The following is a 26,615-nucleotide window of genomic DNA, read 5'->3' as shown; positions in this document are numbered from 1 at the left end:
TTTCAATTCCTAAAGTCAAATCAAAGTTTCTCATAAATATTAAAGTAAATATTAAAGAGTAAATATTAAACAAGTGTGTTGCAGCCCCAGTCTAGGTCAGGACCGCAACATAAATGACACTGAATGGCTGTTTAAGTACTAATTTTTATTTTCTCAGTTGATCTTTTGATCAATCTTTTTGTGCAGTAGCAACAATATCATAACAAGAAAAATAAACAAAAGAACTGAAGCAAATTATCAGGGGTGAGCAAATGCCAAAACAATAAACAAACAACACTCTAACTTCCCATTAAAGAAACTAACTTCCCTGTGCATCAAAATAAAGAAACCAAAATACAACAATTTAACCTCACTCCTTGTCTAATCAAAAACAGGAAAAAAAGGTAATGGCCGAATAAGGCACTCACCCCCTACAGATTCACACGTGGTTTACAAACATGAACAGTGGACATAAGTTCAGGACATAAGGCTCTCACAATGGCTAACAGCACTCTGTTAGGATGTAACTTGATTTAACAGCATTTTCACTAGAGCTTAACACACAGGACTAACACATGAGCAATCAGGACCAAAGAGAGAGATACAGAGATATGATCATAGCAAGTAGCAAAGAGAGTAGCAATCAGAGAAAGAGTGAGAGCAAAACTGAGAGCGCCCTCCAGCGAGATCCTGGGGAATTTATAGTCCAGGTCTCATCTCTGGTCCAACCATTGACAGTCTCTCATCAAGCCTTGGACCAATCCTGTTAGAGAAGAGACACGGGAACATATACACAACATACAATACGTCATGGACGTAACAAAGTGTGAAAGGACAATTTACAAGGTCAATAAATTCATGATGTTGACAGTATTTGTGTCGCTCAGATTCACTGATGAATGTCAGAGAAACTCATTTCTGACTGAGATCTGAATATGAGAGGAGACGCAAGAGTCTCAGTCTTCATCTGCTCCATTACATGTATTGATCCAAACTCTCAATAGCTTCATGTTTTCTGTATTTTCTCCATTGATCTGGTATCTCACCCCTCCCCTCAAATGTTTTATTGTAGTATTTTTCCAGATCTTTCTGGAATCTGCACACAAACCACTTCCAGTAGGACAGTTCAGAGAGATCAGGAGTGATGCTCCACTTCGCATAAACTCCTCCTGCACTTCTGTAGTCTCTATAAGGGAACCACTTATCTGAGTCACTGTGATAAAAAGATCGATCGTTGTTTGCTACAGATGATGTGCAGATCCAAACAGACAAGTTTGTTGTATCCTTGTACAAAGCACCTCTTATACATCTCACTGTGTGGAAAGAAGCACTGTGATCTTCATCATGGTTTTCTATGGTGTTGGTGCAGATGACTCCACAGAGCGGACACTGAACCCAACAACACTGAGTGAAGTGACCAAACAGAAGCTCATCTGGTCTGAATTTGCGGTCAAGCTTTTTTGGAAATGTCTCAGTATTGAATCTACTGCTAATCTCAGATATTATATCAGTAAGTTCTTGTCTCATCACATCTTCTAGAAGGTCGAAATCATCAACACCATCATGTTTGACTCCACTGAGGTCTTTTTCAGAGAAGATCAGCTCATCTGAGATCTGCTGTGTGAAACTCTTCAACCACAAACCAACATTTCCTCTGTTTTCTTGAACATGTTCAGTAGATTCATGTGCTGCTTTCATGATCTTCTGCTGCAGGAGTTCAATGTTCTCCTTCATCTTGGGTAAAACACTGACACTGAACTTATCAGAGATGTACCGACTGACTTCATCTCTGATGAAACTCTTGAAGTGATCTCTGGGATTATGAATGTAGTTCATGTATTTGACAAAATCCTCCACTTCTGCCAGTGTCTTCAGGATGTGTTTCTCCAGATTTGATCTGTTTCCATTCAGTGATTCACAGTTTGATCTCATTTCATCTGTCAGATCTCTGGCAGTCTTCTTGTAGACGCTCTGCTCAATGGACTCTTTCAGTTTCTGACAGATGATCTCACCAAAAATGACAGCTGATGTTGCACCATGACAGTATTTCTGGAAAATACTATAGTAATCTCCCCTTTTGTTCTCAACATATATTTCAGGATCATTGGCTTCTCTGAACAGTCTGTGTTGGTCAGTGATCTTCTTGTTTGCTCTCTTACAGATGGAAAGAACCAAATCCATGAAGAATTCATTCTTGAACACATATGTCACTCGTCCTTCCTCATGTTCTGTTACTTTCCTCTTGATGTATTCTGAAAGTTGTTGAATGTAGCTGATGTTGTAGCCCATCTTTGAAATGTTAAATGACTGAATCATTCTGTCTGTCTGCTGAGCAACATCTGTGACTAATGATCTGATTTGAGCTTCATCATCTTGATATAGAATATAACCAAACTTCTCTTTGTAAGCATTTTTTATGCATCTTGAAATTCCACTGGATTGCTTTAGTTTTACATAATCTGAATATCTCATCACAGTGAAAATATCCCTGCTCTCCCTCCAGTGATCTACAGGAACACTTCCATAGAGGTCACAGAGGATCTCTCTCACATCTCTCATTACATCAATGTCTCTGATCGCAGGAGTGTCTCTGATGATCTTCTTCACACTCTGTTCCCAGAACAAATCAAACTCTTTCTTCAGTGTTTCTTCATCATTTGTTTTGTCTCTGAGTTTTAAGGCGAGTTCTTTGCTCTTTTCAAAGAGAGTGTTTTCATGATGTGTCCTCTGAGCATCTATCTTTTTCTTCAGGTCTTGCTGCTGAAGAACCTCATTTAATTTCCTCTTTGTTTCTCTTGTAATGTTTTCCTGAAGCTCTTTGATTTTGATTTCAAATGATGTTTTCCACTGAATCAGTATATCTTTATCTTTGTCTTTCTCAAAGAATTCTGACACTGATTTTTCCACTTCTTCACTTGTCTTCTTCAGTTCTCTTCGAAGATCAGTTTCCTCAACCTCATGAATCACTTCATTTTCTATTTGGTTGTGAAGTTTGTTCTCAGTTTCCATCATGGCACTGCGGAGACTCCAGGACCACTTGCTGTATTTGGTCTCCAGTTTCCTGTAGGCTGAAATCTCCAGAGAATTTCTGAAGCTGAAGACGAATCGTTCATTCAGTAAACCCTCCCAGAGATCTTTAATACGATCTTTTAAGTCTTTCAGCATCATTCCATGTGATTTTAAGGCATGAGACATAATAGTCTCCTTCAGTTCTTGAATATTCTCACAGTAGTTTGGGTTTGGTGGAGCCATGGGTGGGTTTCCCTCCCAGAGATGAGCAAAATACTTCACATCTTTATCAACATCAAATCTAATGACATCACTGAAACATTCAGCATCACCATCTTCCTCTTTAGCAGCGAGTTTTGTCATCTGATCCAGTGTCTGCTGCAGTCGTCTCCTTCCCTCCATGTTTTTCTCTCCAGCTGTGACGTCTGAGACGTTCTGATGCACAAACACACAGCTGGGATTCAGTCTGACCTTCTTCATCCTCATGAAGGCCTGAACAACAATCTGAAGAATGTCCTGCATCTCAGATGGGTTTTCTCCAAAGATGTTAATGAAGGTCAGATTTCCAAGACCAACAACAAATGTGGCCAATTCATTGTCATGATGTCTTGTTGATCTTCCAGTCAGATCTAGAGCACGAAGACCTTCAGTATCAACAACCAGAATATAGTCAAAGTTCATCTGTGTTTTCATCTCGTCTGACACTCTGACCAGCTGCATGAAAGCTCCTCTGGTGCACCTGCCAGCACTGACGGCAAACTGGAGTCCAAACATGGCATTCAGCATGGTGGATTTTCCAGAGCTCTGAATCCCTAAAACTGACAGCACAAAGACTCTCTGGTCTCCCAGTTTCTGGATGAGTTGATCTAGAACAGCAGAGATCCAGATCACAGGAACATGAGCAGCATCTCCATCCATCAGCTCCAGTGGAAATCCAGAGATCATCATCTCTGCTGCAAGACTTGGGAGAGAAGAGAAGTGAACCTGCAGGTCTTTCTTGGTCTTCTTCACAGATGAACATGATTCATAGATCTGACCGATCTCCCTCATGATGTGCTCCAGACCAAACGCTGCAGCTTGAAGATCCTCAGATAATCTCTCAAGTTCAGTTTGTGCCGCTTTGAGATGCTCTGATTTATCGTTGTTCTGTTTCAAATTTTTAACTGCTGACCATGTTTTATCATACATTTGATGTAGAGCAGAAAGATCAGCTGATGTATATTCATCTAGGAGGATTCTGAGCCAATTAAGAAAAAACATCTTTTCATGTTTAGCATCTGAGTTCATTTCTTTAATGAAGAGCTTCATAAACTCACTGATGTCAGGTTCATGCTGTTGTTCACGGATTTTTTTCATCTCTGTTTCTTTCTCACTAGTTTCCATTTCAATGTTTTCTCCTCGAGGTCGATGTAGTTCTTTGTTCTTCTGACTCCACTGATGCCACAGTTTCCCCTGATGAGGCAGAACTGATTCTTTGATTTCTCTCAGATCTTTCTTCTCCAGTAAACTCATCATCTGCTGTGCTGCTTCTCTTCCTCTCCTGCAGTCTTCATCATCTTCCTCATCTACTCTGATGTCTGAGTGTTTGGACACATCTTCAAGTCTGAAAGCTGAAGATGATTCTGAGAGACAAATATTTATCGCTCTTCTGAGTTCTTCAGATACATCTGACTGATTTCTGTCTTTCAGACCAATCTTGAATTTCCCTTTCTTTATCTCAGTTACAGTAGATTTATCCTCAGTCAAAAGACAAATGAGTGGCTTATTGTTCCTGTACATGTTCTGGATCTTCGCTGCATGTCTGTCATTCCTGTCCAGTCGTGTTAGAAGAACAACATTGACTGAGCTCATTTCAGTGAGGATCTGCAGCTGTTTCTCATGGTCTCCTGCATCACCGTGTAGATTACAGAACGCAACAAAGTCAGTGAATTTATCCGTGTTTTTCCTAGAGGGGCAGAACCAGGTGATCTCCACCACTCCATCCATCAGGACTCTGGTTCTGCTGCTGCCTGGGCAGTTCCTGTGGAAGAACGTGTTGTGTTTCTCATTGATCAGACTGTTCATCAGCTGAGACTTGGATGAAGACACAGAGCCAAACCTGAAGAAAAACACCATTGGAGTTTGTATCTTGTAGATCGGCTGGGTTTGACTGATGATCTCATTGTCATTGTTTCTGATCTTCCAGCTCTTGTGGATTTGTCTGAATGTCCAGAGAGGAAACTCAATCTGTTGTGTGAATGGATCAGGAACAAGCAGAGGCAGAGCGTACTGACACTGGGACAGTTTAGTGACCATCAGCTGCTTCAGGAAAACATCAGAACAATGAAACACTGACATCTGGACATCCATCGGGTGGATTCGCTCAGACTGACTGATTTCTGTGTTTGACAAAGAGATGTTATGAAGAACATGATCAAAAATATCACCCTCATCTTCAGAAGACTCACTGTCTCTTTGTTGTGTGTCATTCTGTTCATTGTTCTCTTTCATTTTAATGTATCTTGCTCTGTAGTTCATCATCAGTAGTTTTTGTATGAAAGTGTGAACCAGCTCTTCTTCAGCACAAGACTCATGAGACTGTAATGAATGAACAGTTATCTGAAGAACATCTGCAGCTCTCAGTTTGAGGTTCCTGTCCTTAAGAACATCTGCAGCTCTCAGTTTATTGAGGTGCCTGTCCTCAAGATGACGTCTGTGAAATAGGTGCTCTATTTTATTTCTTTCAGTCTCTCCTGCTGTTTCGATGTTCTTGTTTTCTCCCTGTTGAATAAATGAACAGCATTACATTTACTAAGGTTTTGTAAGGACCACCCATTGGCCCAACAGAATCAAATAAAAGGTATAAAAGGTATTCTGTGTGCATTTCTTATATCATGCTTCTGTAAATTTGACTTGTTTTAGATTTCAATTTGAGTCTCCAATTTCAAGTGATTCTTATTTATTTAGTTATGTTAGCAAGTCTAATATCTGTAACAATATCAAAATGATTTGTATCCGTATTCTGATAAAACCGGACATGGGGTGGGCTTTAACCGGAAGTACAGTTTGAGAAGACCGTTTTCTATGGTTTTAAATGTATTTGTTTCCTTTGTAGTTATCATTGAACAAATGTGCCTTGTAAAACATATCATAAATCAAACATCTTCTATTTCAATCAATAATACAATAACTGAGTTACATCATTATAAAAGTAACTAGTTACCAGGGAAAGTAACTATTGCGTTACTTAAAAAAAAAAAAATAATAATAATAATATGTCAAATAACTTGAATGCCCCCAATATTAAATATAAGTCTAAGAATAAATTATTCTTGATCCGACTCGTGACTCATGATCCGCTCTTGCTTATGAAATTTCTCTGTACTGTACAATACGTGTTGGTATAGCCATAAAGAAAATGTAGTTTCATATTTATGTTTAAATAGTCCAGTCCTATGTTATGTTTTAAATTAATTTACTTGATTATGAAAAGTGAACACCATGAGTAAGATGCATCATAAGATGCGCAATATATCTGGAGGCATGGAGTGGGTCAGACATGGTTTTGACCACTTCATTAAGTTTTGTTTTGTAGAAAGCCTTTCTTTAAAGTGAATTTCGTTTTGTAAAAATTGTATCTTAATTTTAATCAATGTTTCATCAACCAATTGCCTGGATTTAATAAATAAGAAGCAAATATAGCAGACATTATAATCATGGCAGGCGTGGGCGCGATCACTGGCGCGTGAACTGGAGCGCGTCTTATAGGCTAAATGAACCGAAACTCAGCGTATAGGCTGCTTGCCTCAGAGACATGAGAAATATATCTATAGAAAGCTTGAAATATCTAAAAACGAAAAGAAATAGGCTACTCTGATTATGTAGCCTAATCCGAATGAAATGTGCATTTCCTCTCTAAGTGCGTCCAGTATGAGCAGATGATGAGAGTCAACAATGTCAGCTTCATCTTTGCAGCCGACACTGATTCAGAAAACATTATTTTATTAATAAACAATTAAAATGTCTCCTTGCTGTTTTGGTTACATTCATAATCATTAATTTTGCACGTTCTTTATGGCAAGCTTTATGCGTGCGCTATAGCCTATATTACGATCATTATTATGGTTTATTCTCTCCAGTATTTAAGAAATTAAATTAATATGAATGTGATTAGTCAACTAATGGCTTAAATAACGTTTCTGAAAGTGCTTCGACGGAAACACGGCCACAGTGCGTCTTTGTGTTTACAGTGGTTGGCATCCACTAGGGGTGTGAGGAGACAGGTATCTCACGAGACAAGACGAGACTCGAGATTGAGTTCACGAGACGAGACAAGATGGTGAAATACATGACTAGAAAAAATATTCTGCAGGTGTATTTGAAATGTTTTAACTAATCATCTTGTAATAAATGTCATTTCAGTTCTACTTTCTGAGTATTAATTATCATATGCAGTAAAAGACAACAATACTCAAGTACTGTAAAAGGTTTTGCCACTAACTCAACTGACTGACTTCTCTTCTGTATGATTTCAGTCTCTTCAGGCCTTACTGTACATGATTGATGAGCTTCTACAACTTTTGACCTCCTAACTGAACTCCTTTTCACAAACTGATCATAGAAATGAAAACAGTATAAATGAAAATATTAACACTTTACAATAAGGTCTCATTTATTAACATAAATATATTAATCAACTAACAATGAGCAATATATTTGCTACAGTATTTATTAATCTTTGTTTATGTTAGTTAATAATAAAAATAGTCATTCATTGTTAGTTCATGATAGTTCACAGTGCATTAACTAATGTTAACAAATGAAACCTTATTGTTTGTGCTTAATAAGATTAAGAGAAAACTGTTATTCATTTTTATGGTAACACTTTACAATAAGTGCAACCATAATCACACTCTCTCAATATTCAAAGTGCAAATAAGACCAATTTTTCTTTGATACAGAGCTGAGAGATGGTTACAACTACACTGCCCAGCCTAAAATAGCTTTCATATTGAGAGATATCTGTATTCATCAGGGAGCCGCTTTCAAAATGCGGGGTATTGAAATCGCGTTTGAATGCGCGCTTGTTTACTTTCACTTTCAGCGATCGCGCGTAAATATGGAGCGGCGGCGCCGTTATCCAACTGAATTAAATGTTTTTTGTTAAATACAAAGCAAAACGACAGTGGAGGTGTAATGTAAATGTAGCGGTGGAATATTCTTTCCTAATCATCCTAACACTCTGTCATGGCAACATCACGAGACTACTTTTCGCCTCGACGAGAAATCTCGTCACAGTTTAGTCTCGCTGTAAACATGTTAGGCTGTAGGCTACACTTCAGCCAAAAATAATTAATTTAAAAAAGTAACGGCCAACTCACCATATGGTAACGGTAACGGAGTTAATTTATTTAAAAAGTAATGCGTTACAGTATTAGTTACTGTCAACTAGTAACGCGTTCCTGCCCAACACTGATGTTAAGTAAAAGAAAGAAAGATAAAACTTTTTTTTTTTTTCTCTCAGAAGAACTTTATGTATAGTGTTACCCATGTCAGGACAATCATTCACAATCTCAAATAAGAGGACGTCAGACAGCATTTAAATTATCATGACATGTGTGTACTGAACAAGACTCACTCTCGAAACCTTGATAAAATGTGATGGTATAAAACTCACCACATGTTTTTCTCCAGTCTTTGATGTTGTGGTGTCCTCCATTCTTTCTTTATTGATTATGGGTTCAACATCTTAAAGGAAGCAGAAAGGGAACAGGTGTAATTTGAAAATGTATTTTTCCCCACACTTTATTTGTAAATTTCACCACGCATTACAAAGCATGCCAACATTTCAAAATAAGGTTCTTCATTGTAACATTTGACTATGTAACTACAGGAATTACGAGGCCGCGTGAATGCACCTGAAAACCGTGCATGTCACAGGGACGTGCAGAGAGTTCCAGAGAGTTCAAATAGAGGCCAATGTGATTAAATCTTGTTTTAATTCAAAGAAACAGATAGTCTATGCATGACATGTCATTTTATTTTTAACTAAAATGAGGCGATCTAAACATGGCACGCTCACTCTTGTGTAATATGTTTCATTCATAGTGGAAGCCAGAGGACACTCTCTCGCAAAATGTCCAAAATGGTTTCGTAGAAGTAAATCAGCAATAGAGGGTATGCACGTGACGTCACCCAGCAAGCAATAGCCGTCATTTCACCATCTCGGTTAACAATAGACCCGATATAGTCCAGCTATGTGTAACCCACTTTTAGCCAAAATAATCTTTCCTTTGGTTACATGTCGTTTTTGCCAAAATAACTTGCGAGTTGTATGATATTGCATCATGTAAGTGAAGTCAACAGTGATCACAAGGTGTTTGGTTTCATATCTTTAACATGTTATATTGTGTAGGCTGTGCGTAGCCACAATTTAGCTCGTAGTCAGACCGGCTATTTGTAGCCCACCTATAGTCAATCCTGATTTATTGTAGTTTTTGGACAGGAAGTGCTTGAGATGGTTGATATCTCATCATGTTCACAATGTCAATGATTTCTACAAGATGTAAGTGGCATTTCATGACATGGTCTATATGTAGTCACGATTTAGCTCTGAATTGGACAGGTGATGTGCAGTCTGCTTTTAGTCAACCCGGTGAAATCGAGGCAATTTATAGTCTAATTTTTACGGCTTGATCATTATGATATGAAAATATGAGTTTTTGATTTGGCAAGGCAAGTTTATTTTGTATAGCACATTTCAACAACAATTTTCAAGGCAATTCAAAGTGCTTTACATAAAATATGGAATTTATGGAACCGACAATTAATCAGGTTGTTTTATAAAAAAAAAAATTAATTTAACTTTTTTGTCAATGTTTTATATATTTATTATGTTAAGTTGTAAAATGTTCCATTTTTTAAAATGTTTATTTTTTATTGTATTTGTAAAATTTAATTTTCATTATTATTTATCTTTTTGTATTATCTTGAGTTCTTTTTTTTTTTTAAATAAAAACTTTATATTTAATTTGTTTGGACGGATTGTCATTTATGAGAACCTGTTTGTTACAGCCACTGCCATAACACAAGAGAGGGATGACACAACAGCTCGGTCAAATAGGGGAATGAAATAAGACAAAATATAATAATGAGTAGGGGAAATTAGACAGGAAAATAAAGGGCTAAACACAAAAGAGAGCGCAGCTCCATCTCGGGATGGCCTCTCAAGTTCCGCCACTGAAGTGTGGCAACTTGGCTTCCTTTAAGCACAGGACAATAGTCCACAGGTGTAAGGAATCTGCTAAATAGGACAAATGTAAATCACGCTTTCCCTGCCCCTAGAGGGCAGGCAAATACATAAATAAACATACATGTAACACTGTTATATTTAAGTGAAAAGAATCCTTTAGCCATTGTTTTGTTGTCTATCACATGTATAGATGTAGTCATTCATTAGCTGTATATTTGATGACTAGTCTATTGTTGGGTTATGGTTAGACGTCTATTAGATTTTCACTGACAGCCCCAATTTTGCCTCGTTTAGCCTAGACTGCCGGGCTGTGTTTTGACGGCTATTTTGAGTGGCATAAAGACTGAGCGGCAGCATTGGTTTTCAGCGTGAATGCAGTGAAAAACACACAAAACATCCAAAACGGGAAAGAGTTTTGCGACTGACTAGATTTGACACAAAATCTGAGGTATATTTTTAAAGACTGCTGAAAGCTACAGAAAAGTGAAGCAAATAGGTCGCTGCAATTCACAGAAACAGCTGGACTCCACGCAAAGAAACATGTTTTGCAGTTATCATTTTGTGTCAAAATTTTGGATTTTGGGGTAAAATCATACTAATACTATAGTACTCGAGTCCGGACTCGAGATGTTTTTCTGTTTTCTCAGACTCGTTGATATTTGCATTTAGACTTGTCTCAGACTTGGTCATTGGTCTCGCCAAAAGTTCTAGTTGGTCTCGACCGAGTTCAGCAGGACAGTCTCACTTCTTTCCAATTCCGAGCCGATCCAGCGGCGCCGCACAGGCAGTAACGTCAGCCGTGCATTCTTGCTTTCTTCTCTCCAACGACAAAGTGACACACACCCGTGTGGGCGCCTCCTCTCCCTCACTCGTCTCAGGGTCTACCAAAGAGCTCAGAACCCAAGAGGCGACACTTTGATACTTTTTGGGTAACAGTCACTAGATGGCGCTCCAGTAGCGCGGCCGCCATTATGAGGTGAAAATACTAACTGGACCATAGAATCCTTCACATCTTACGCACCCAAAATCGGCGAATTTCACTGCCAAATCAGAAGCGCAATAGAACAGTTTTTTAAATTAAGTCATCAGTAAATTGTATGATCCTACAGTAAATGTTGTATTGTCTTATATATATGTTATATTTTAGCAGAATCCCACCATTCATCCATCTGAGGTAACGTAGGGGAGAACCGGGACGAAAGTAACGCGGGATGAAAGTAACAGTGATTTTTTCAGAGCCCTGACAACATTTGCATTTCAAGTTATGACAGCACATTCAGCACGCAACCCTTGACGGAGCTGCCAAATATCATGTGATTTTGTCATCGTTTACCACGGTTAGGTCAGGAAAAACGTTTTCGAATACGGTAAATAAATTGCTGAAGCAGTACTTTTTTTTTCTAATTACAAGTTGTGTTTCTCGTTTCTTGTGCCACAATAATGATCAATCTACAGATTATTTAGTGCTGTAACATATCCTGAAGTTTGACTTATTTATTTTACTTGGTCCCACTTTATATTAAGTGGCCTTAACTACTATGTACTTACATCAAAAAATAAGTACAATGTACTTATTGGGTTCATATTGAATTGCAAAACACTTTTGCTGCTTTTGAGGTGGGATACGGGTAAGGATAGGGAAAGCGCTGGTGGTATGGGTAGGTTTAAGGGTAGGGGTAAGGGTTAAAGGATGGGTCAACAGTGTAATTATAAATGTAATTACAGAAATTAATTACAGATGTAATTACCTGCAGGTGTTTTTAAAATATAACTACAATGTAAAAACATGTATGTACACAATAAGTGCATTGTATCAAATGATTAATTTAAATGTAAGTACATAGTAGTTAAGGCCACTTAATATAAAGTGGGACCGTCTATTACAAACAATTTATTAAATGATAAAAATCAATAAATGTAACTGAACAAAAATTTGCATTGCATTTACATTAATCTTTTACATTTACAGACATAGACATCAATTTATCTGCTAACTCTTAATTAACCATTAATATAGGCTAATATATATCAATGAAGCAAAGATGTAATATGTGTTGCATATAATTTAATAGGTCATCAAACGCATGTGTGATTAAACTTTCATGACATAATCGAAACTTACAGCCATAAGCGCGGGAAATGGGGGTGCTGGGGGTGATGTAGCACCCCCTGTTTTCACAGGACAGGCAGCCTCAAAGCTGGGTGCAATTTTGAAATAGCCTACTGGATATGCATTTTGTATTTTATCTCAAATGACACTACCCACATTATTTTTGTATTGTAATCCATTATTATACATTTACATGAAACACTGATGCAGAAGTTGCACTAGTTAATTATTAGGATATCCATCACTCTGACGGAGTTAGTTGAGTTTAAAACGTCTTTTGTTTTTATTCATTATGTAATTTCCCATGTATATAATGCCACTCTATTTTGTGTTTGTAGATTTGTGTATCATTTAAATATAACATAATAAAGATAAATATTTTCAACAATTAAAAATGACTTTAAATGAAAGAAAACACGGGTTCGCATGACTGATAACACCTCAGTAAAGTCAAATTATTCATTAGTTGCTTTTCACACCATGATCTAATACAAAAAGCCTCAAAACAATATTGGAGATCATAAGTTTAATATAACATAAGTTCTAAATATGGTGCATGCTTGCCCAATTTGGTTAAACAAAACTCCCGTTCAACCTGTTAATCAATCCCCCGTCCAAATATTAATTAAAAGAAAAGTCGTGACAAGATCATTTTTATACAGTGGTGTAATAATTCATAGAAGTATAATCCATACTGCTGTATGATATTCATTTCAATTTGACATTTGACTTTTTAATTTGTGGTGCGTTTTTCATGTGCCTATTCAAAATTTCGATTTCAAAATGTTTGCGTATGAACTTCTGTGTGTCATTTGTTATTTAACTGTATATTCTTGTTGAAATATAAGTAAAAAGAGTGTTGTGGGCTGGTTTTGGACATATAATTTCTGGCCAACTTTGAAAATGGGCCGGTTAGTAAGAAGTTACAGTCAATCCACTGTGTGCAACAGGTTCCCTCGCAGATGAAACGTCGAAATGAAGATGAAAGCACAGTCTGGCTTGATCGCCATCTTTACTCCCCGCGTCATGCACGTCCGCACCACAGAAAAATTTTGGTTCAGTATACTCTAATCTGTAACCAAAATCTTTATTATTATTATTATTATTATTATTATTATTATTATTATTTTAACTCCGATGTGTTTCCTTTTGGTCCCCGACCAGGTAAGTGTTATTTCTTTTCTTTTTAAGGTTTCAAAATAAAAAATTTATTAACAAGCTATTTCAAGCTATTTCACTCCACTTCTTCTCTCTCTTTCTCTCTCCTTCAACCATTCTGCTGTTGCACTCTCGCTTTCGTGCACGCGAGTGATTCTCGTAAAGTTGAAGTGTCAATACAATCTCTTTTAGGCATATTATATTATCTTTCATATTATAATATTCTTAATTGTTGCAATTATTTAGGCTATACACTCATTTAAATCACATTTTAACCACTTTTTTTAGAAGGGGGTTGATTGACAGGTGGGAGCAGAGGTTGCTTTAAACAAAACTAGTAATTGTTGGGTTTTTAAAAACAAAAGAGCAAATTTAAATATTCCACTTAAGATTTTTACAACTGTTACTGGTACTGTATACATGGATTCTCTCTTTCTCTTTGTGTGTGCAAGAGAGAGAGAGAGAGAGAGCGCTGTCTGCCAAGTGACACGATGTTGCATAGCTTAAGTAACGTAAGATGCGCAGCTTTAAATACAAAGTAACAAGTGTGATAAATTACAATTTAGTTATCAGTCACGCAATATGTAACAAATGCTTTTATCAGCACGTGTGAAAGCTGGATCTTTCCCGGGAGTGATAGGGCTACGCCATATAATAATATTTAGAACCACCACAGTGCGAAATGTGTACTCAAACAATAAATATTTATAATATTGCACACGTCCTCCACCAAATAAGCCTGTGATTTGCGCTTTCCATGTCTTTCTGATAATAAACACTTCTGCTTTCCGCGTCCCGTGTGAAACCTCCTTTATGTTGTAGTGGTACTGCGGCCCAAACTCTGATAATTGCTAAATCGATCAAATTAAGCAATTAAAGTCAAACCTGAGTGTTGATGTCTCTGTGTGGGTATCATCTGTCCAACTCCAGAGGTTCTGAACGTTCTCTTCAGACCCCTTTATACTTATAGGAACAACGGTTCCTGGCAGTCATGTCAGAAAGTGAAAGTGTTTTCTGCGATGACACATTTCCTTTTTGTAGAGAACCGTTAGCCTATTTATTTTGTATAGGAAATATCTTGTCACACAGAGATGTACAGATTATTTCATAATGTCTGTACATCTCTGGCTGACCAAATCTGTAAAATATATAGTATAAAGGGTTAAAGCATCTTTGGGAGCAAATCAATACTATGGCAAACACACAGTTGCAAATGTGGTCCGATTTACACTAAATTAAGAAGATGCAATTGAAAATTGCCCTTAAAAGAAGGCACACAAACCTGTTCTTCACAAGATAAGTGTGAACCTTGCCTTATGACAACTTTAACAGGACCTGAGAGAACACAAAATGATTGCTAAAGACCTCGTGCTCATCAATCAATCCACAATAAGATACATTTACCTTGAAAAGCAGTTAAGTACAGACTAGAAAGGATTTTTTTTTTTTTTTTTTTTTTAAGTGAAAGTTTTAAGAGTGATTTTTTTTTAAGTTATTTTTTTGGCCTTTTTGTGCCTTTATTAGGCAAGACTGTATATCAAACAGGAAAGGGAAACAGGATTGACAGTCAAGCTGAGACTCAAACTCTGGTCTATATGTTGAAACACTGGCTGCACTTTATGAGCAATGACTGCACTAATGCCAGTGACAAGTAATATCTTTGTTCATTCATTTTACAAGCTAATTCCTTTGGCTCAAATTAATTTCTTTACAAGTTTTTATAACTCAAAAGGACTGATGCAAACAGTTGTGTAAATTTACATAAATATTATTTATATTTTTATATATTCTGTCAAGCTTAGAATGTTTTAATTTTGTTTTTATTCTCTGACTACAGGATGTAGGTTTGTAAGAGGAAGTGGGGGTGGGAGGGTGCGGAGCCCGTGGCTGTTCTGTACACAAGCATCAATGTCTTGAATTTGATGCGAGCAGCGACTAAGAGAGGTGTGACATGAACATCATGCTCAGTTAGGAAGGGCCTGATCTTCCTGATGTTGTACAGTGCATGAGATCAACCATCAAAGATCATTTCAAGAGCACAAAACCCATCACAAAACACTTCCAAAACACTTATACATTTCTGTGTTCTGTTGAAAACAAAGGAAGATATTTAGAAAAAAGTTTGTAACCAGGTACTACTATGGAAGTCAATGGTGGCCAAAAGCAACCTTTCTTCAAAATATCTTCCTTTGCATTCAGCAGTACAAAAAATATATATATACAGGTTTGGAACAAACCTAAGGTTGAGTAAATAATGACAGAATTTTCATTTTTGGGTGAACTATCCTTTTAAAACCAGATATAGGAGCTATTTGTTTCAGTTTGTGTAGTTTTTCTTTCATGTTGTATTTTCTTTCATGATGTTTTTTGTTGTCAAAACGTGAAGAAGGTTAAACAAACTTTTTGAGCTTGATGGACTTCTTTATTGTTTGTTGCGGTTTGAATTTTGAGCAAAGAAAGATACAATAAATGGATTGGAATATCCAACTTTATATTTTGAGGTATGGACATTGTATTTTATAGTCAATCTTTTCAAGAACCAAGAATGCATTAAAACCAAGATCTAAAAATTGGACAATTGTCCACCTACAACTTAAAGTCAAAAAGTTTGACAGTACAGGAGCTGGTTTTGATGTAGCTACGCTTTAAGTCAGACATTTGGTTCCCATAACGTAGGGAATACACACACACACACACACACATTCATTCAGTTACAGGGAAATGGTGAGGTTATTGTTCGGAGGTGAATGGATTCCCCAATTGTTTAGCTTTTAAGTTTCTTTGATCGTAACCTGAGAGAATTAATACACTAGCAATTCAACAATAGTTTCATTTGCTTAATAAAATTGCACCAGCTCAGCACAATTACGAGTCCTTGTGTTACTTGCTTGGCCGCTGCTTTAAGCGCGTGTTCCCTTCGTGACAGAGTGGAAGGAAGCGGCGTGGCTTCTGAAGGACGACGTCCGTGGGGAAATAGTTGGCTTTGCAGAAAATGGAGTCTTCGTTGAATAGCCGCAGGGTTTACGCGTTGTTGTGTGGGTGTCTCTCTGCGTCTCAAGGAGTTGTTGGAAACAAAGGACTTTTGGTGAGTCGAAGGTTCTTGCAGGGGTTTGAGTGAGTCTTGAAATGGTTTGGCTTGCAGGCAGGACGATGTTTGGTCCGCCGCCTCAGCGAATGCCAAGACGAAGTGCAAAAGCCGAAAGCAAAAAGCAAAAGCCATTTCACAATGCGCGGTATTGAGTTTTGAACGGTTTGTTGGTTCCGCCTTTCCTATTGTTTTAGCCAATCAAGGTCCTGCTTTGGGCGGGGTCCAACGCCCAGTTCTCCTGTCTTTGTATACAATTAGCATACTGTCCTTACAGTCCTTTGTTCTCAAACTTAGGGATTTTGGTCAGAACTTAGAGAAGTTAATTTTGCTGGTTCAAAAGTCATACATCTGACATAAATCAATTTTGCACCAAAATACTGGAAAGCATTCATCCATCACAACCATACCAAACAGTACACACTTTCTGTAATTGAGGTAGATTTTCTTCAAATTTACCAGTAATCAATATTTAAAACACACAGAAAGAATTACATACGTTCCACGAACAACACAAAAACATACTTAATACGTATGACATATTAGAGACTGCTTTTTGGTGATAAGTTCATATCTTTAGCAGTATTTTTCTAAATTGTCTCTGTTGAACTTTGGAATGTCTTTTGAAATGCAAAGCTGGGCAAAGGGAAGGTTTCTTGTGGGTGATTCCCATGGTGCCCTGCTTTGATCTTCACCTCGAGATGTGTCGCAGGTCTAAGTTTTCCTGCGGGAATTTACGCCTTGTATCTTGGACTTTGTTGATCCACCTGTTCCTTCGTCAACAAAGTGAGAGATAGTCTTTTTGATCTGTCCCTTCAGTAAATGGTCTCCAAATGGTGGCAATTGGAGAACAGGATCTTTCAGCAATACTGTGATTCATGTAGGTCTTGGTGAGGGAATGAGTTGATTCTTTTTGATCTTTTAATGTGTCATTTAATGTGCTTCTTTCAGTAATAATCCTACAGGCCATAAAGAAGACTTTGTAATAATTCATCAACTTGAGTTCTTTAGCAATCGCTTGGCATAAATCTGCACTTTTCATTGATTGAGAATCACTTTGAAGCAGTCTGAAGCGCTGTTGCGCGAGCTTGTAGAAAGCGCAACAGCGCCGCCTTGTGACTTTGCAAAGTGCAGCGCCTGTGGGAATGTCAGTGGGAGTAAACAGTTCTGACGCACACATAACGAGCAGGTATGAAACGACTAGTTTATCGATCGCGGATGGTTTCGTTATCTTGCGCGGATATAAAAGTATAAGAGGATAAAAATAATAAAAGCAAAAACGTGTCTCTAAATATACTTGGGCAGCCGTTATTAAACGTGGGCGGCCTGCCCAAGTAAAGTCTATGTGTGGGAAGCACTGGATTCGATATATTGTGATAAATTGCGATACTGTAAGAAAGGCGATATAGTGCGATATTTCTTGTTTTTTTTCTTTTTTTTTTTTTTTTTTTTAGAAAAATTTAATTTTAGAAAAAACGGTCATAAAGAACACACCACCATTTGCATAAAACCTTACAACTTTATTTTATTTAATCAATACAGTACAATTTGCATTTATATAACTAATCACTATTTTGTGCAATCTAAGGGAAAAAAGTAAAGTGACTGCAGGATTGTTTAGGTGTATGTTTTAAAGGTTCATAGTATAGCAGTTTTAATTTCTAAACTATTTAACAACTAGTGCATAGTCCATTTCATGACTGAATGTCTGTTTGTTTTTTTATTTAATACTGTAAAGCTGCTTGCTTTAAAGCAGTCTGATGTATAGTGCTATTTAAAGATGCCCTCGAATGAAAAATAGAATTTATCTTGGCATAGTTGAATAACAAGAGTTCAGTACATGGAAATGACATACAGTGAGTCTCAAACTCCATTGTTTCCTCCTTCTTATATAAATCTAATTTGTTTAAAAGACCTCCGAAGAACAGGCGAATCTCAACATAACACCGACTGTTACGTAACAGTCGGGTGTACGCCCCCAATATTTGCATATGCCAGCCCATGTTCCCAACATTATGAAAGGCATTACACAAGGGCAGCCAGTATTAACGTCTGGATCTGTGCACAGCTGAATCATCAGACTAGGTAAGCAAGCAATAACAACAGCAAAAAATAGCAAGTAAACTGTCTTTCTAAATGTTTCGTTAGCATGTTGCTAATGTACTGTTAAATGTGGTTAAAGTTACCATAATTTCTTACTGTATTCACGGAGAAAAGAGCCGTCGCTATTTTCATTTTTAAACACTTGCAGTCTGTATAATTCATAAACACAACTTCATTCTTTATAAATCTCTCCAACAGTGTAGCATTAGCCATTAGCCACGGAGCACTATCAAACTCATTCAGAATCAAATGTAAACAATATAACAGTATGCAATACTCACATAATCCGACGCATGCATGATGAACACTTTGTAAAGATCCATTTGAGGGTTACATTAGCTGTGTAAACTTTGTTTATGCACTGTTCAAGGCAAGCGCGAGCTCTGTGGGCGTGGAGCACGAGAATTAAAGGGCCAGTAGCCCTGAATCGGCTCATTTATAATGATGCCCCAAAATAGGCAGTTAAAAAAATGAATTAAAAAAAATCTATGGGGTATTTTGAGCTCAAACACATTCAGAGGACACATTCAGGGGACACCTTAGACTTATATTACATCTTTAAAAAAAGTTCTAGGGCACCTTTGCCTTCTCTGAAGTGCTGAACAGAGCTGGTGCAAACATATCCACATCGCTATGATCAGATGCTTTCTTTATGCTGTCACCGCTGTCATTTTTTGTTTTTTTATTTTGTTACTGCATCGCCAGATTCAATGAGTTTTGGATTATATAACAGTCTATTTTGCAAACAACTGACCCTTGTTGATCTCCTTAGTGGGTTCTTTATAGTTGAAGCCAAAATGAGTCCACACTTCAGCTCTGTATGCCGCAGGAGAGGAATAATTCTATCGTCTTGTGAGCTTGGTTTGCTAATGCTAACGCACTTCTCCGGCTATGCGTCAGACCTCTACTTAATAAGAGATCACACTCAATTTAAGTATATTTTAAATGATTAAATTCTTCTTGCTGACAAATGAGTGAAATCTAGTGGTTTGAAGGAAAGTGGCAAAGTATAAAGATTTAAAATGACAATTAAAGGCTCTCTAAGCGATCCTGAGCGGAGTAACTTCCTGTTGACGTTCGAAGTGTTGTCAAACAAAACAGAGGCTAGCTAGACCCTCCCTCCTCCTCCTCCTGGCCCTCCCCTCCGTGCTTCCTGAAACAGTCATGAACGCGCATTTAAAATGTAAGTAGCTTGCGTATTGACGCTGCTTGTCTGTTATTGGCTGGAGCATGTTTATTATGTTAAGTGGTCCAGGCTGCATCAGTTTGTTTTTATTGCCGTTTTCGACTTGGGTAAAGTTGGTTTTATATTGGCACATTCGGACATCCGTATTCAATAGCCTTGTTAATCACACTACATTGGACATTCAGTGGACATTCACAAGTAAATATGCCATTAAAACAATACTTGCCTATTTTGATCGACTGTGAAAAATGTTGTAAGTTGACAATCGTTGGTTGTCAATATCATGTCGCTGCTTAAAATTCGCAAACATTAATTTATTGCACATTTATTGGAAAGTCTGAATTTATCAGAAGTCCGAATGTGCGAATATAAAACCAACTTTACCCAAGTCTCCTGGAGGGCCACTGTCCTGCAGAGTTTATCTCTAACTTGCCTCAACACACCTGCTTGGAATTTTCTTGCCTATAGTAAGAACTTGATTAGCTGGTTCAGGTGTGTTTAATTAGGGTTGGAACTAAACTCTCGAGACGGTGGCCTTCCTGGAGCAGGATTGGAGACCCTAGAAATAAAGAGTGTTTTCAGCAGTTTCTCTGTTAATATTGATGATCCTCAGACTATCAACACTCATTCAACAAGACAATCAGATCACCTCACTTTATTCTGAGTGTTTGCTGTTAGAAACTGATTATTTGAGTCAGGATATATGAGATAAGACTATAAAACTGATCTATTGAAAGACAATTATTTCTCACAACATCGAAACAATCACACAAACGAACACAAAATCGCTCAGAGGTGCGTTTCCCAAAGCGAACTATGGTCGCAAGTTCCGTCGTTACCAATAGAGTTCAGTGGGACTTACGACCATGGTTCACCAACGATGCTTTCGGGAAACTCACCCCAGGTCTGAATGAATTCATCATATTTTCCTCACATGCTGCACTAAATGCTTATTTCAGCAGGAAGACGACAGAAAAGACACACAAGTATCGCTGTGCTCGATGAAAACAACACAGAAGTGAGCCTGTCGCTTGATCAAACTGTATAAAGTGTGTTTGATGATCGTGTAAATATGAGAAATACAATGAACTGCTCGACTCTCCTCAGAAGACTCGACGCTGAAACTGAAATGACGAGCTGTGACGTCATCGGTCAGAGACGCGCCAAATAGAGGGGCTGCGTCCGACAACTGGAAAATGCTGCCTTCCGAGGACACATTTCAAGGTAGTAAGGCATCAAGGCACGTCCGAATCCAATGTTAGCTTCACTTCCTCTCTCATGAGATACCTTCATCTGATCGATTTTTGAAGGAAGCATAGATGTATCCTTAGCTGCCTTTGATATCCCACAATCCTGTGCTTTCCATTCTGTGACAGTTGAGCTAGAAAAATAAAGATGGCGTCCGAAAGTTGCGTTTGCTGCTCAGTTTGTGTATAAATGTAAGATTTTGATCAACATATTTCAATTTTGATATCATTTCTATCGAGAAATTACTACTGTAGTAATTAAATCTTTGTTTAGTTCTTACCAAAGCTCGCGCTATATTGCTGTAGATCATTAAACCGTTACGCTGCCTCAGAAGTCTGTCCGAAATCAATTTCGTGAGGTACCTTCATGCACAAATGCTGCCATACAAGTCATTCTCTTATAAGATAGCGAGGCAGCAAGACAGCTACCTAGGTTTTCGGACGCAGCCAGGGTATGCATCGACGTCAGTTTCCCACCGGAACGCGCTCCCTCAGCTGGACTGAGTGGCAAAAGAACCTGCTGCGTGACTGGATTTAATAGGGGAAACTGAGAAAACCGAGTAAATCAAACGAATTACACTAAAGGTTGGACTCGAATAAACCTAATCCATGGATATTGACATGGAGGAGTGGTGTTTCCTGACATGTGCCTGATTTCGACGCCAGGGAAATACATAAAGCAAATCTGCCTGTGAATATTTTATATTAAAAAAATAATTTTATAATATTTTAAAAATTCGTTTTCATAATATTTTATATATTCAAAATTCAACCGTTAGAAATGGTAACGAATAGAACTAGAAGGGTAACACATTTTAAATATTTAGGTTTATGGTTTGACTTCAAATTAACATAAAATTCATGTCAACTATATTCAAAAGAAATGCAGCAAAGCACTAAATCTAATGAGATGTATAGTAGGCCAAGAATGGGGGACTGAAAAACAATCAATGATCAACAGTCGTGTGCTCGTTTATGATCTGTTTTAGACTATGGATGTGTTATATATGGATCTGCATCAATCACTATGCTTAAGAGGTTAGATTTAATTCAAGCACGAGCTCTGAGATGTATCACAGGAGCAATTAAAACAACTCCAATCTCAGTCCTCATTAGATATTAGACGTCAAAAATTATCTGTTGCTTACTGGATCAATTTACAAGGGCATAAACTGGATCAATAATAGTTGGGAGACAATAAACTTAACAGGAACAGGTTTTGCATGGAAAGCAAAGGAATGGGCTGCAGAAATGTCGCTAAATAATATATAATTTTCATTAATGGTAACAATTTCCCCAATACCTTCTTGGTTTCTTAGTCAACCTGAAGATGATTTACAAATTCAAGATAGTATTCAAAAAGGACAAAATGACACTAAGAGCTATACAATATAATATATCAGAACAGTTTATTATACATTTCTTCCAATATACACAAATGGATCAAGAAACCCAGAGATAGTTCGTACTTGATCAACATTTTATATTCCTGAATATAAAATAGGAAAATATGGGAGGTTAACAGATGGGACTAGAAATGGTGGCAATTCAGATGGCACTTAGTTATAGGAGAAGTGATGCCAAATAAGGTTGTGATTTGTTCAGATTCAATGGCATCACTACAAACATTTCAAACAGTTAGATGTGATGTCTTAATAGAAATACTGAATATATTGTATAGATTAAGGCAAGCTGGAATAATAGTTAATTTTGTTTGGGTACCAGCACATATAGATATACCTGGAAATAAAAGATCTGATAAAATGGCTAAAGAGTAAACTGAACATCCCTACTATTACATTTTCATTAAGTAGGATGGGAGGAAAAAGTATAATTAAAGAAGCTTGCAATCAGAAATGGCAAAGAAATTGGAAAGAATGTAAAACAGGAAGACATTTTTATAATGCACACAATAGCGTAAGACAAAGTGTAATGACACAAAATTTAAGTAGAGAAGATCAAGAAAGGACTGAACTACAAAGAGGATGCAAAGAATTACATATTAAACACAAAACAAGGATCTGGTAAAATTGTAAAGACAGTTTTAAAATTAATTTAGCATAGTAGACTTAAGAATAGAATATAGATAACATATTTTTGCTTACACCTACACCTAATAAATCCACAGAATAGAAGAAGAAACCCACAGTAGAGGGCGCCAATGCTTTATGTGAGAACACGAGATGATGAAGAAGAAGAAGAAGAGCCGGTGAGTCGAGCAGTATTTCTCATATTTACACGACCATCAAACCATCAGTTTGATCAAGCGACAGGCGCATTTCTGTGTTGTTTTCATCGAGTACAGCGATACTTGTGCGTCTTTTCTGTCGTCTTCCTGCTGAAATAAACATTTAGTGCAGCATGTGAGGAAAATATGATGAATTCATTCAGACCTGAGCGATTTTGTGTTCGTTTGTGTGATTGTTTCTATGTTTTATAGTGAAAACTGTAAAGTCAAAGTTTGAGATCTGTGAAGGGGAATTGATGGGAATCGATCTCTAGTGTTTGCTGCTGCCATTTTATTTCTACTCTTTTAACATATTTGACAGATCAAATGTGTTAGTCACTTGTTCAAAATATACTGGAACAGATACTGTTAAAGGCTCTCTAAGCGATCCTGAGCGGAGTAACTTCCTGTTGACGTTCGAAGTGTTGTCAAACAAAACAGAGGCTAGCTAGACCCTCCCTCCTCCTCCTCCTGGCCCTCCCCTCCGTGCTTCCTGAAACAGTCATGAACGCGCATTTAAAATGTAAGTAGCTTGCGTATTGACGCTGCTTGTCTGTTATTGGCTGGAGCATGTTTATTATGTTAAGTGGTCCAGGCTGCATCAGTTTGTTTTTATTGCCGTTTTCGGAGCTTGTGGCGACTACAGAGACCACGTTTTTTACAGTGTGTTCAGGGGACAGGCAGCTAGCGGATAGTGAGGAGATGTTTGCTGTATGTGACAAAAAAAAATTGGGCCTAAAAACGCGTCAAATCGCTTAGAGCGCCTTTAAATACTGTACATTGAGCCTGTAATGAGCCATCTGATGTGAGACTTTTTAAATACCTAAATAGCTTAATATGAATATAGATTAACGCTGGAAACATACAATTTTGCTTTGGTGCTTTTTTATTTTTGGAGGTTTTATGATTGCTGTTGGTTTCTGCACTTTAAATATTCCAGTTAATTTATTGTAATGTATTTATTAGAAAAATCAAATTACATTTAGATTTAATTTAGCTGTAGTGGCTGATAAACATAAGTGTTTGTTGTTGTATAATGTCATATTGTGAGAAATAACAGTATTGTCTTTCAATAGAGCAGTTTTATAGGATCTTTTCTCATATATCCTGACTCAAATAATCAGTTTCTAACAGCAAACACTCAGAATAAAGTGAGATGATCTGAATGTCTTGTAGAATGAGTGTTGATAGTCTGAGGATCATCAATATTAACAGAGAAACTGCTGAAAACACTCTTTATTTCATGTCAATAGTTCCTGTTTTCACCTCATTTATTATGCTGATGTCTTCAGATCTGCTGTAAATTGACACTTAAAGCTCATTTCATTGCTGTCAACAGACTGAGAAGATCTGATGACTACAAATGATGATTTATCCGTTCAGTCAAGGTTGATTTTTCAGTCACTTTGTGGATCATCATGCTTCCTGATCTTTGACTGCTTCTTTCAGTTCTGGCATGTTTGTATTCAGCCTCTGATTGCATCCAATCAATGCGTGACTATGCCGAGCATTAGATTTGTTTCCAATGAATTAGCTTGCATGATATGACCGAAGTATGAGAGCCACTGCTTAGTAACTTTACACACCAGCGATAGCTTTGTTTTAACATGCTCTTGTTGTGACCATTGATGTCCAAGGCACTCAAAGTCTCCAGCACCACAGTATGAAGGCATCAATTTTCCTTCTTTCCCCCTTTTTGAGTGTCCAGCTTTCACATGCGTACATGAAGACTGGGAAATAATTGTGTTGATTATTCCCTATATAGTCCCTATATGGTTCAATCTCATAGATATTGTAATGTCAATGCGGTAACGTGTAGTTACAATACTGCATATTTGGTAGTTTCAGAAGCTGTTAAAATGAACAAAATCTTTCACGTATCCCTAAAACTGATTCAAATATAGATTCTTAAAAATACACATTTGAGAGCAGGTTATTGTGCCTCAACTTGGCCACTTTCAGTGGATATTTGGTACTCAGAGAGGTATGTTTAATGTGATTGTTTTGAAATAAGATAGAGTTTCTAGTTTAAACAATTATTCAGACATTCCTCTTTAAATGCAATAAGGTATCAGCTGTGTGTAACCATGAACAATGTTTGGTTTTCACTGAAAATGGGTAAAATTCAACAATTTGGGCATGAGCCACTTTGAGGTCCCCATATCTATGAAATTGAACCATTTAGAGCTTTAAAAAAATGAAGATTTCAAAAGAAATTTTTAAGAACCAGTTTTTAGTTTGAATGACAGGCATGCAAGCTTTGGAAAAACTATTTATGGCACTTGGAGAGGTATGCTGTCTGCAATTGTGTTGACAGAAAAACATGAGATGCATTTTTAGTTTCAACATTATTTGTTGTTCAGATATTCCTCTTTAAATGAAAAAGTATCAGCTGTATGCAAAATGACCCACATTTGGTTTTCGACCAATGGAAATGCATGCAATTGACTCATTGAGCTACATTGAGATCCCCACATAGCTGGAATTGACTGTGGGCCTTTAAAATGAAAAAATGGAAAAGGAAAGTGTAAGAACCAGAATCTTAAGATATCTTAAATACTACTTGAGTTACAGTCATGCAAACTTGAGACAAAGATCACAGCAAGTGCTTTTTTCTTCTCTTGAACTGTCAACCTTTGGCATATAATGCACAAAGATTTTGTTAAAGTCAACAGATTTTATAAAATAAAATAATGATGCTGCCAACTTTCTAATGTCATTTTTACTCGCCTGTAAATTGGCTCCAAATCTCAATTGAAAAATTGTCATTTTGACCCTCATCTACAAAACGGTGGATTATTCAGTACATCTGTCAACATTTAATATTTTGGCTTTCATCACTATGTTTGTCTTTCTACAGAAATAAATATGAATCAACAACAACAAAAAAAAATTGTCCCTGGGAAAATTTCTGAAATTTGGTTGATTTGACAGAATGACCCAGTAAAATCATTTAAATGTACATAAATGCTTAAATTCAGTAACTGATACAGTTTTGATTTTGACAGATCAGCTCCACATCAGTTCATCAATAAATGCTGGAATATTCCCATCAGACGAGCATCAGAGCATCAGGAAGAGCTGAAATCTGCAAAGACTGAGTTTATTAAAGAGGACAGTGAGAACATGAGTGATCCAGAACCCTGCAGAATGAAACACACTGAAGATACTGAAGAACAAAGAGGTTGGTGTTTATTCTTCATTCATTCATGATGCTGAACAACATTCACGATAGAAAGATTCAAGCACTTCTGCACATTTAGATACACAGTTAAACTAT

The 26,615-nt window shown here is 37.2% G+C and overlaps 1 protein-coding gene across 1 annotated transcript; it reads right to left on the bottom strand.

The window, feature by feature from the left end:
* Positions 1 to 430: 430 nt before the first annotated feature.
* LOC125279553 (interferon-induced very large GTPase 1-like) lies at positions 431 to 8,686 on the bottom strand. Its single transcript, XM_048209764.1, has 2 exons — positions 8,645 to 8,686; positions 431 to 5,748 (listed from the first exon to the last, which is right to left on the bottom strand). The coding sequence occupies exons 1-2, from the start codon at positions 8,684 to 8,686 to the stop codon at positions 955 to 957; spliced, it is 4,836 nt and encodes a 1,611-aa protein (XP_048065721.1). The 3' UTR covers positions 431 to 954.
* Positions 8,687 to 26,615: the final 17,929 nt, after the last annotated feature.

The sequence above is a fragment of the Megalobrama amblycephala genome, linkage group LG1 (assembly GCF_018812025.1).
Source record: "Megalobrama amblycephala isolate DHTTF-2021 linkage group LG1, ASM1881202v1, whole genome shotgun sequence".
In the NCBI taxonomy this organism is placed as follows: Eukaryota; Metazoa; Chordata; class Actinopteri; order Cypriniformes; family Xenocyprididae; genus Megalobrama; species Megalobrama amblycephala.
The sequence above is the reverse complement of the archived record's forward strand: the minus strand, read 5'-3'. Positions and strand labels throughout refer to the sequence as shown.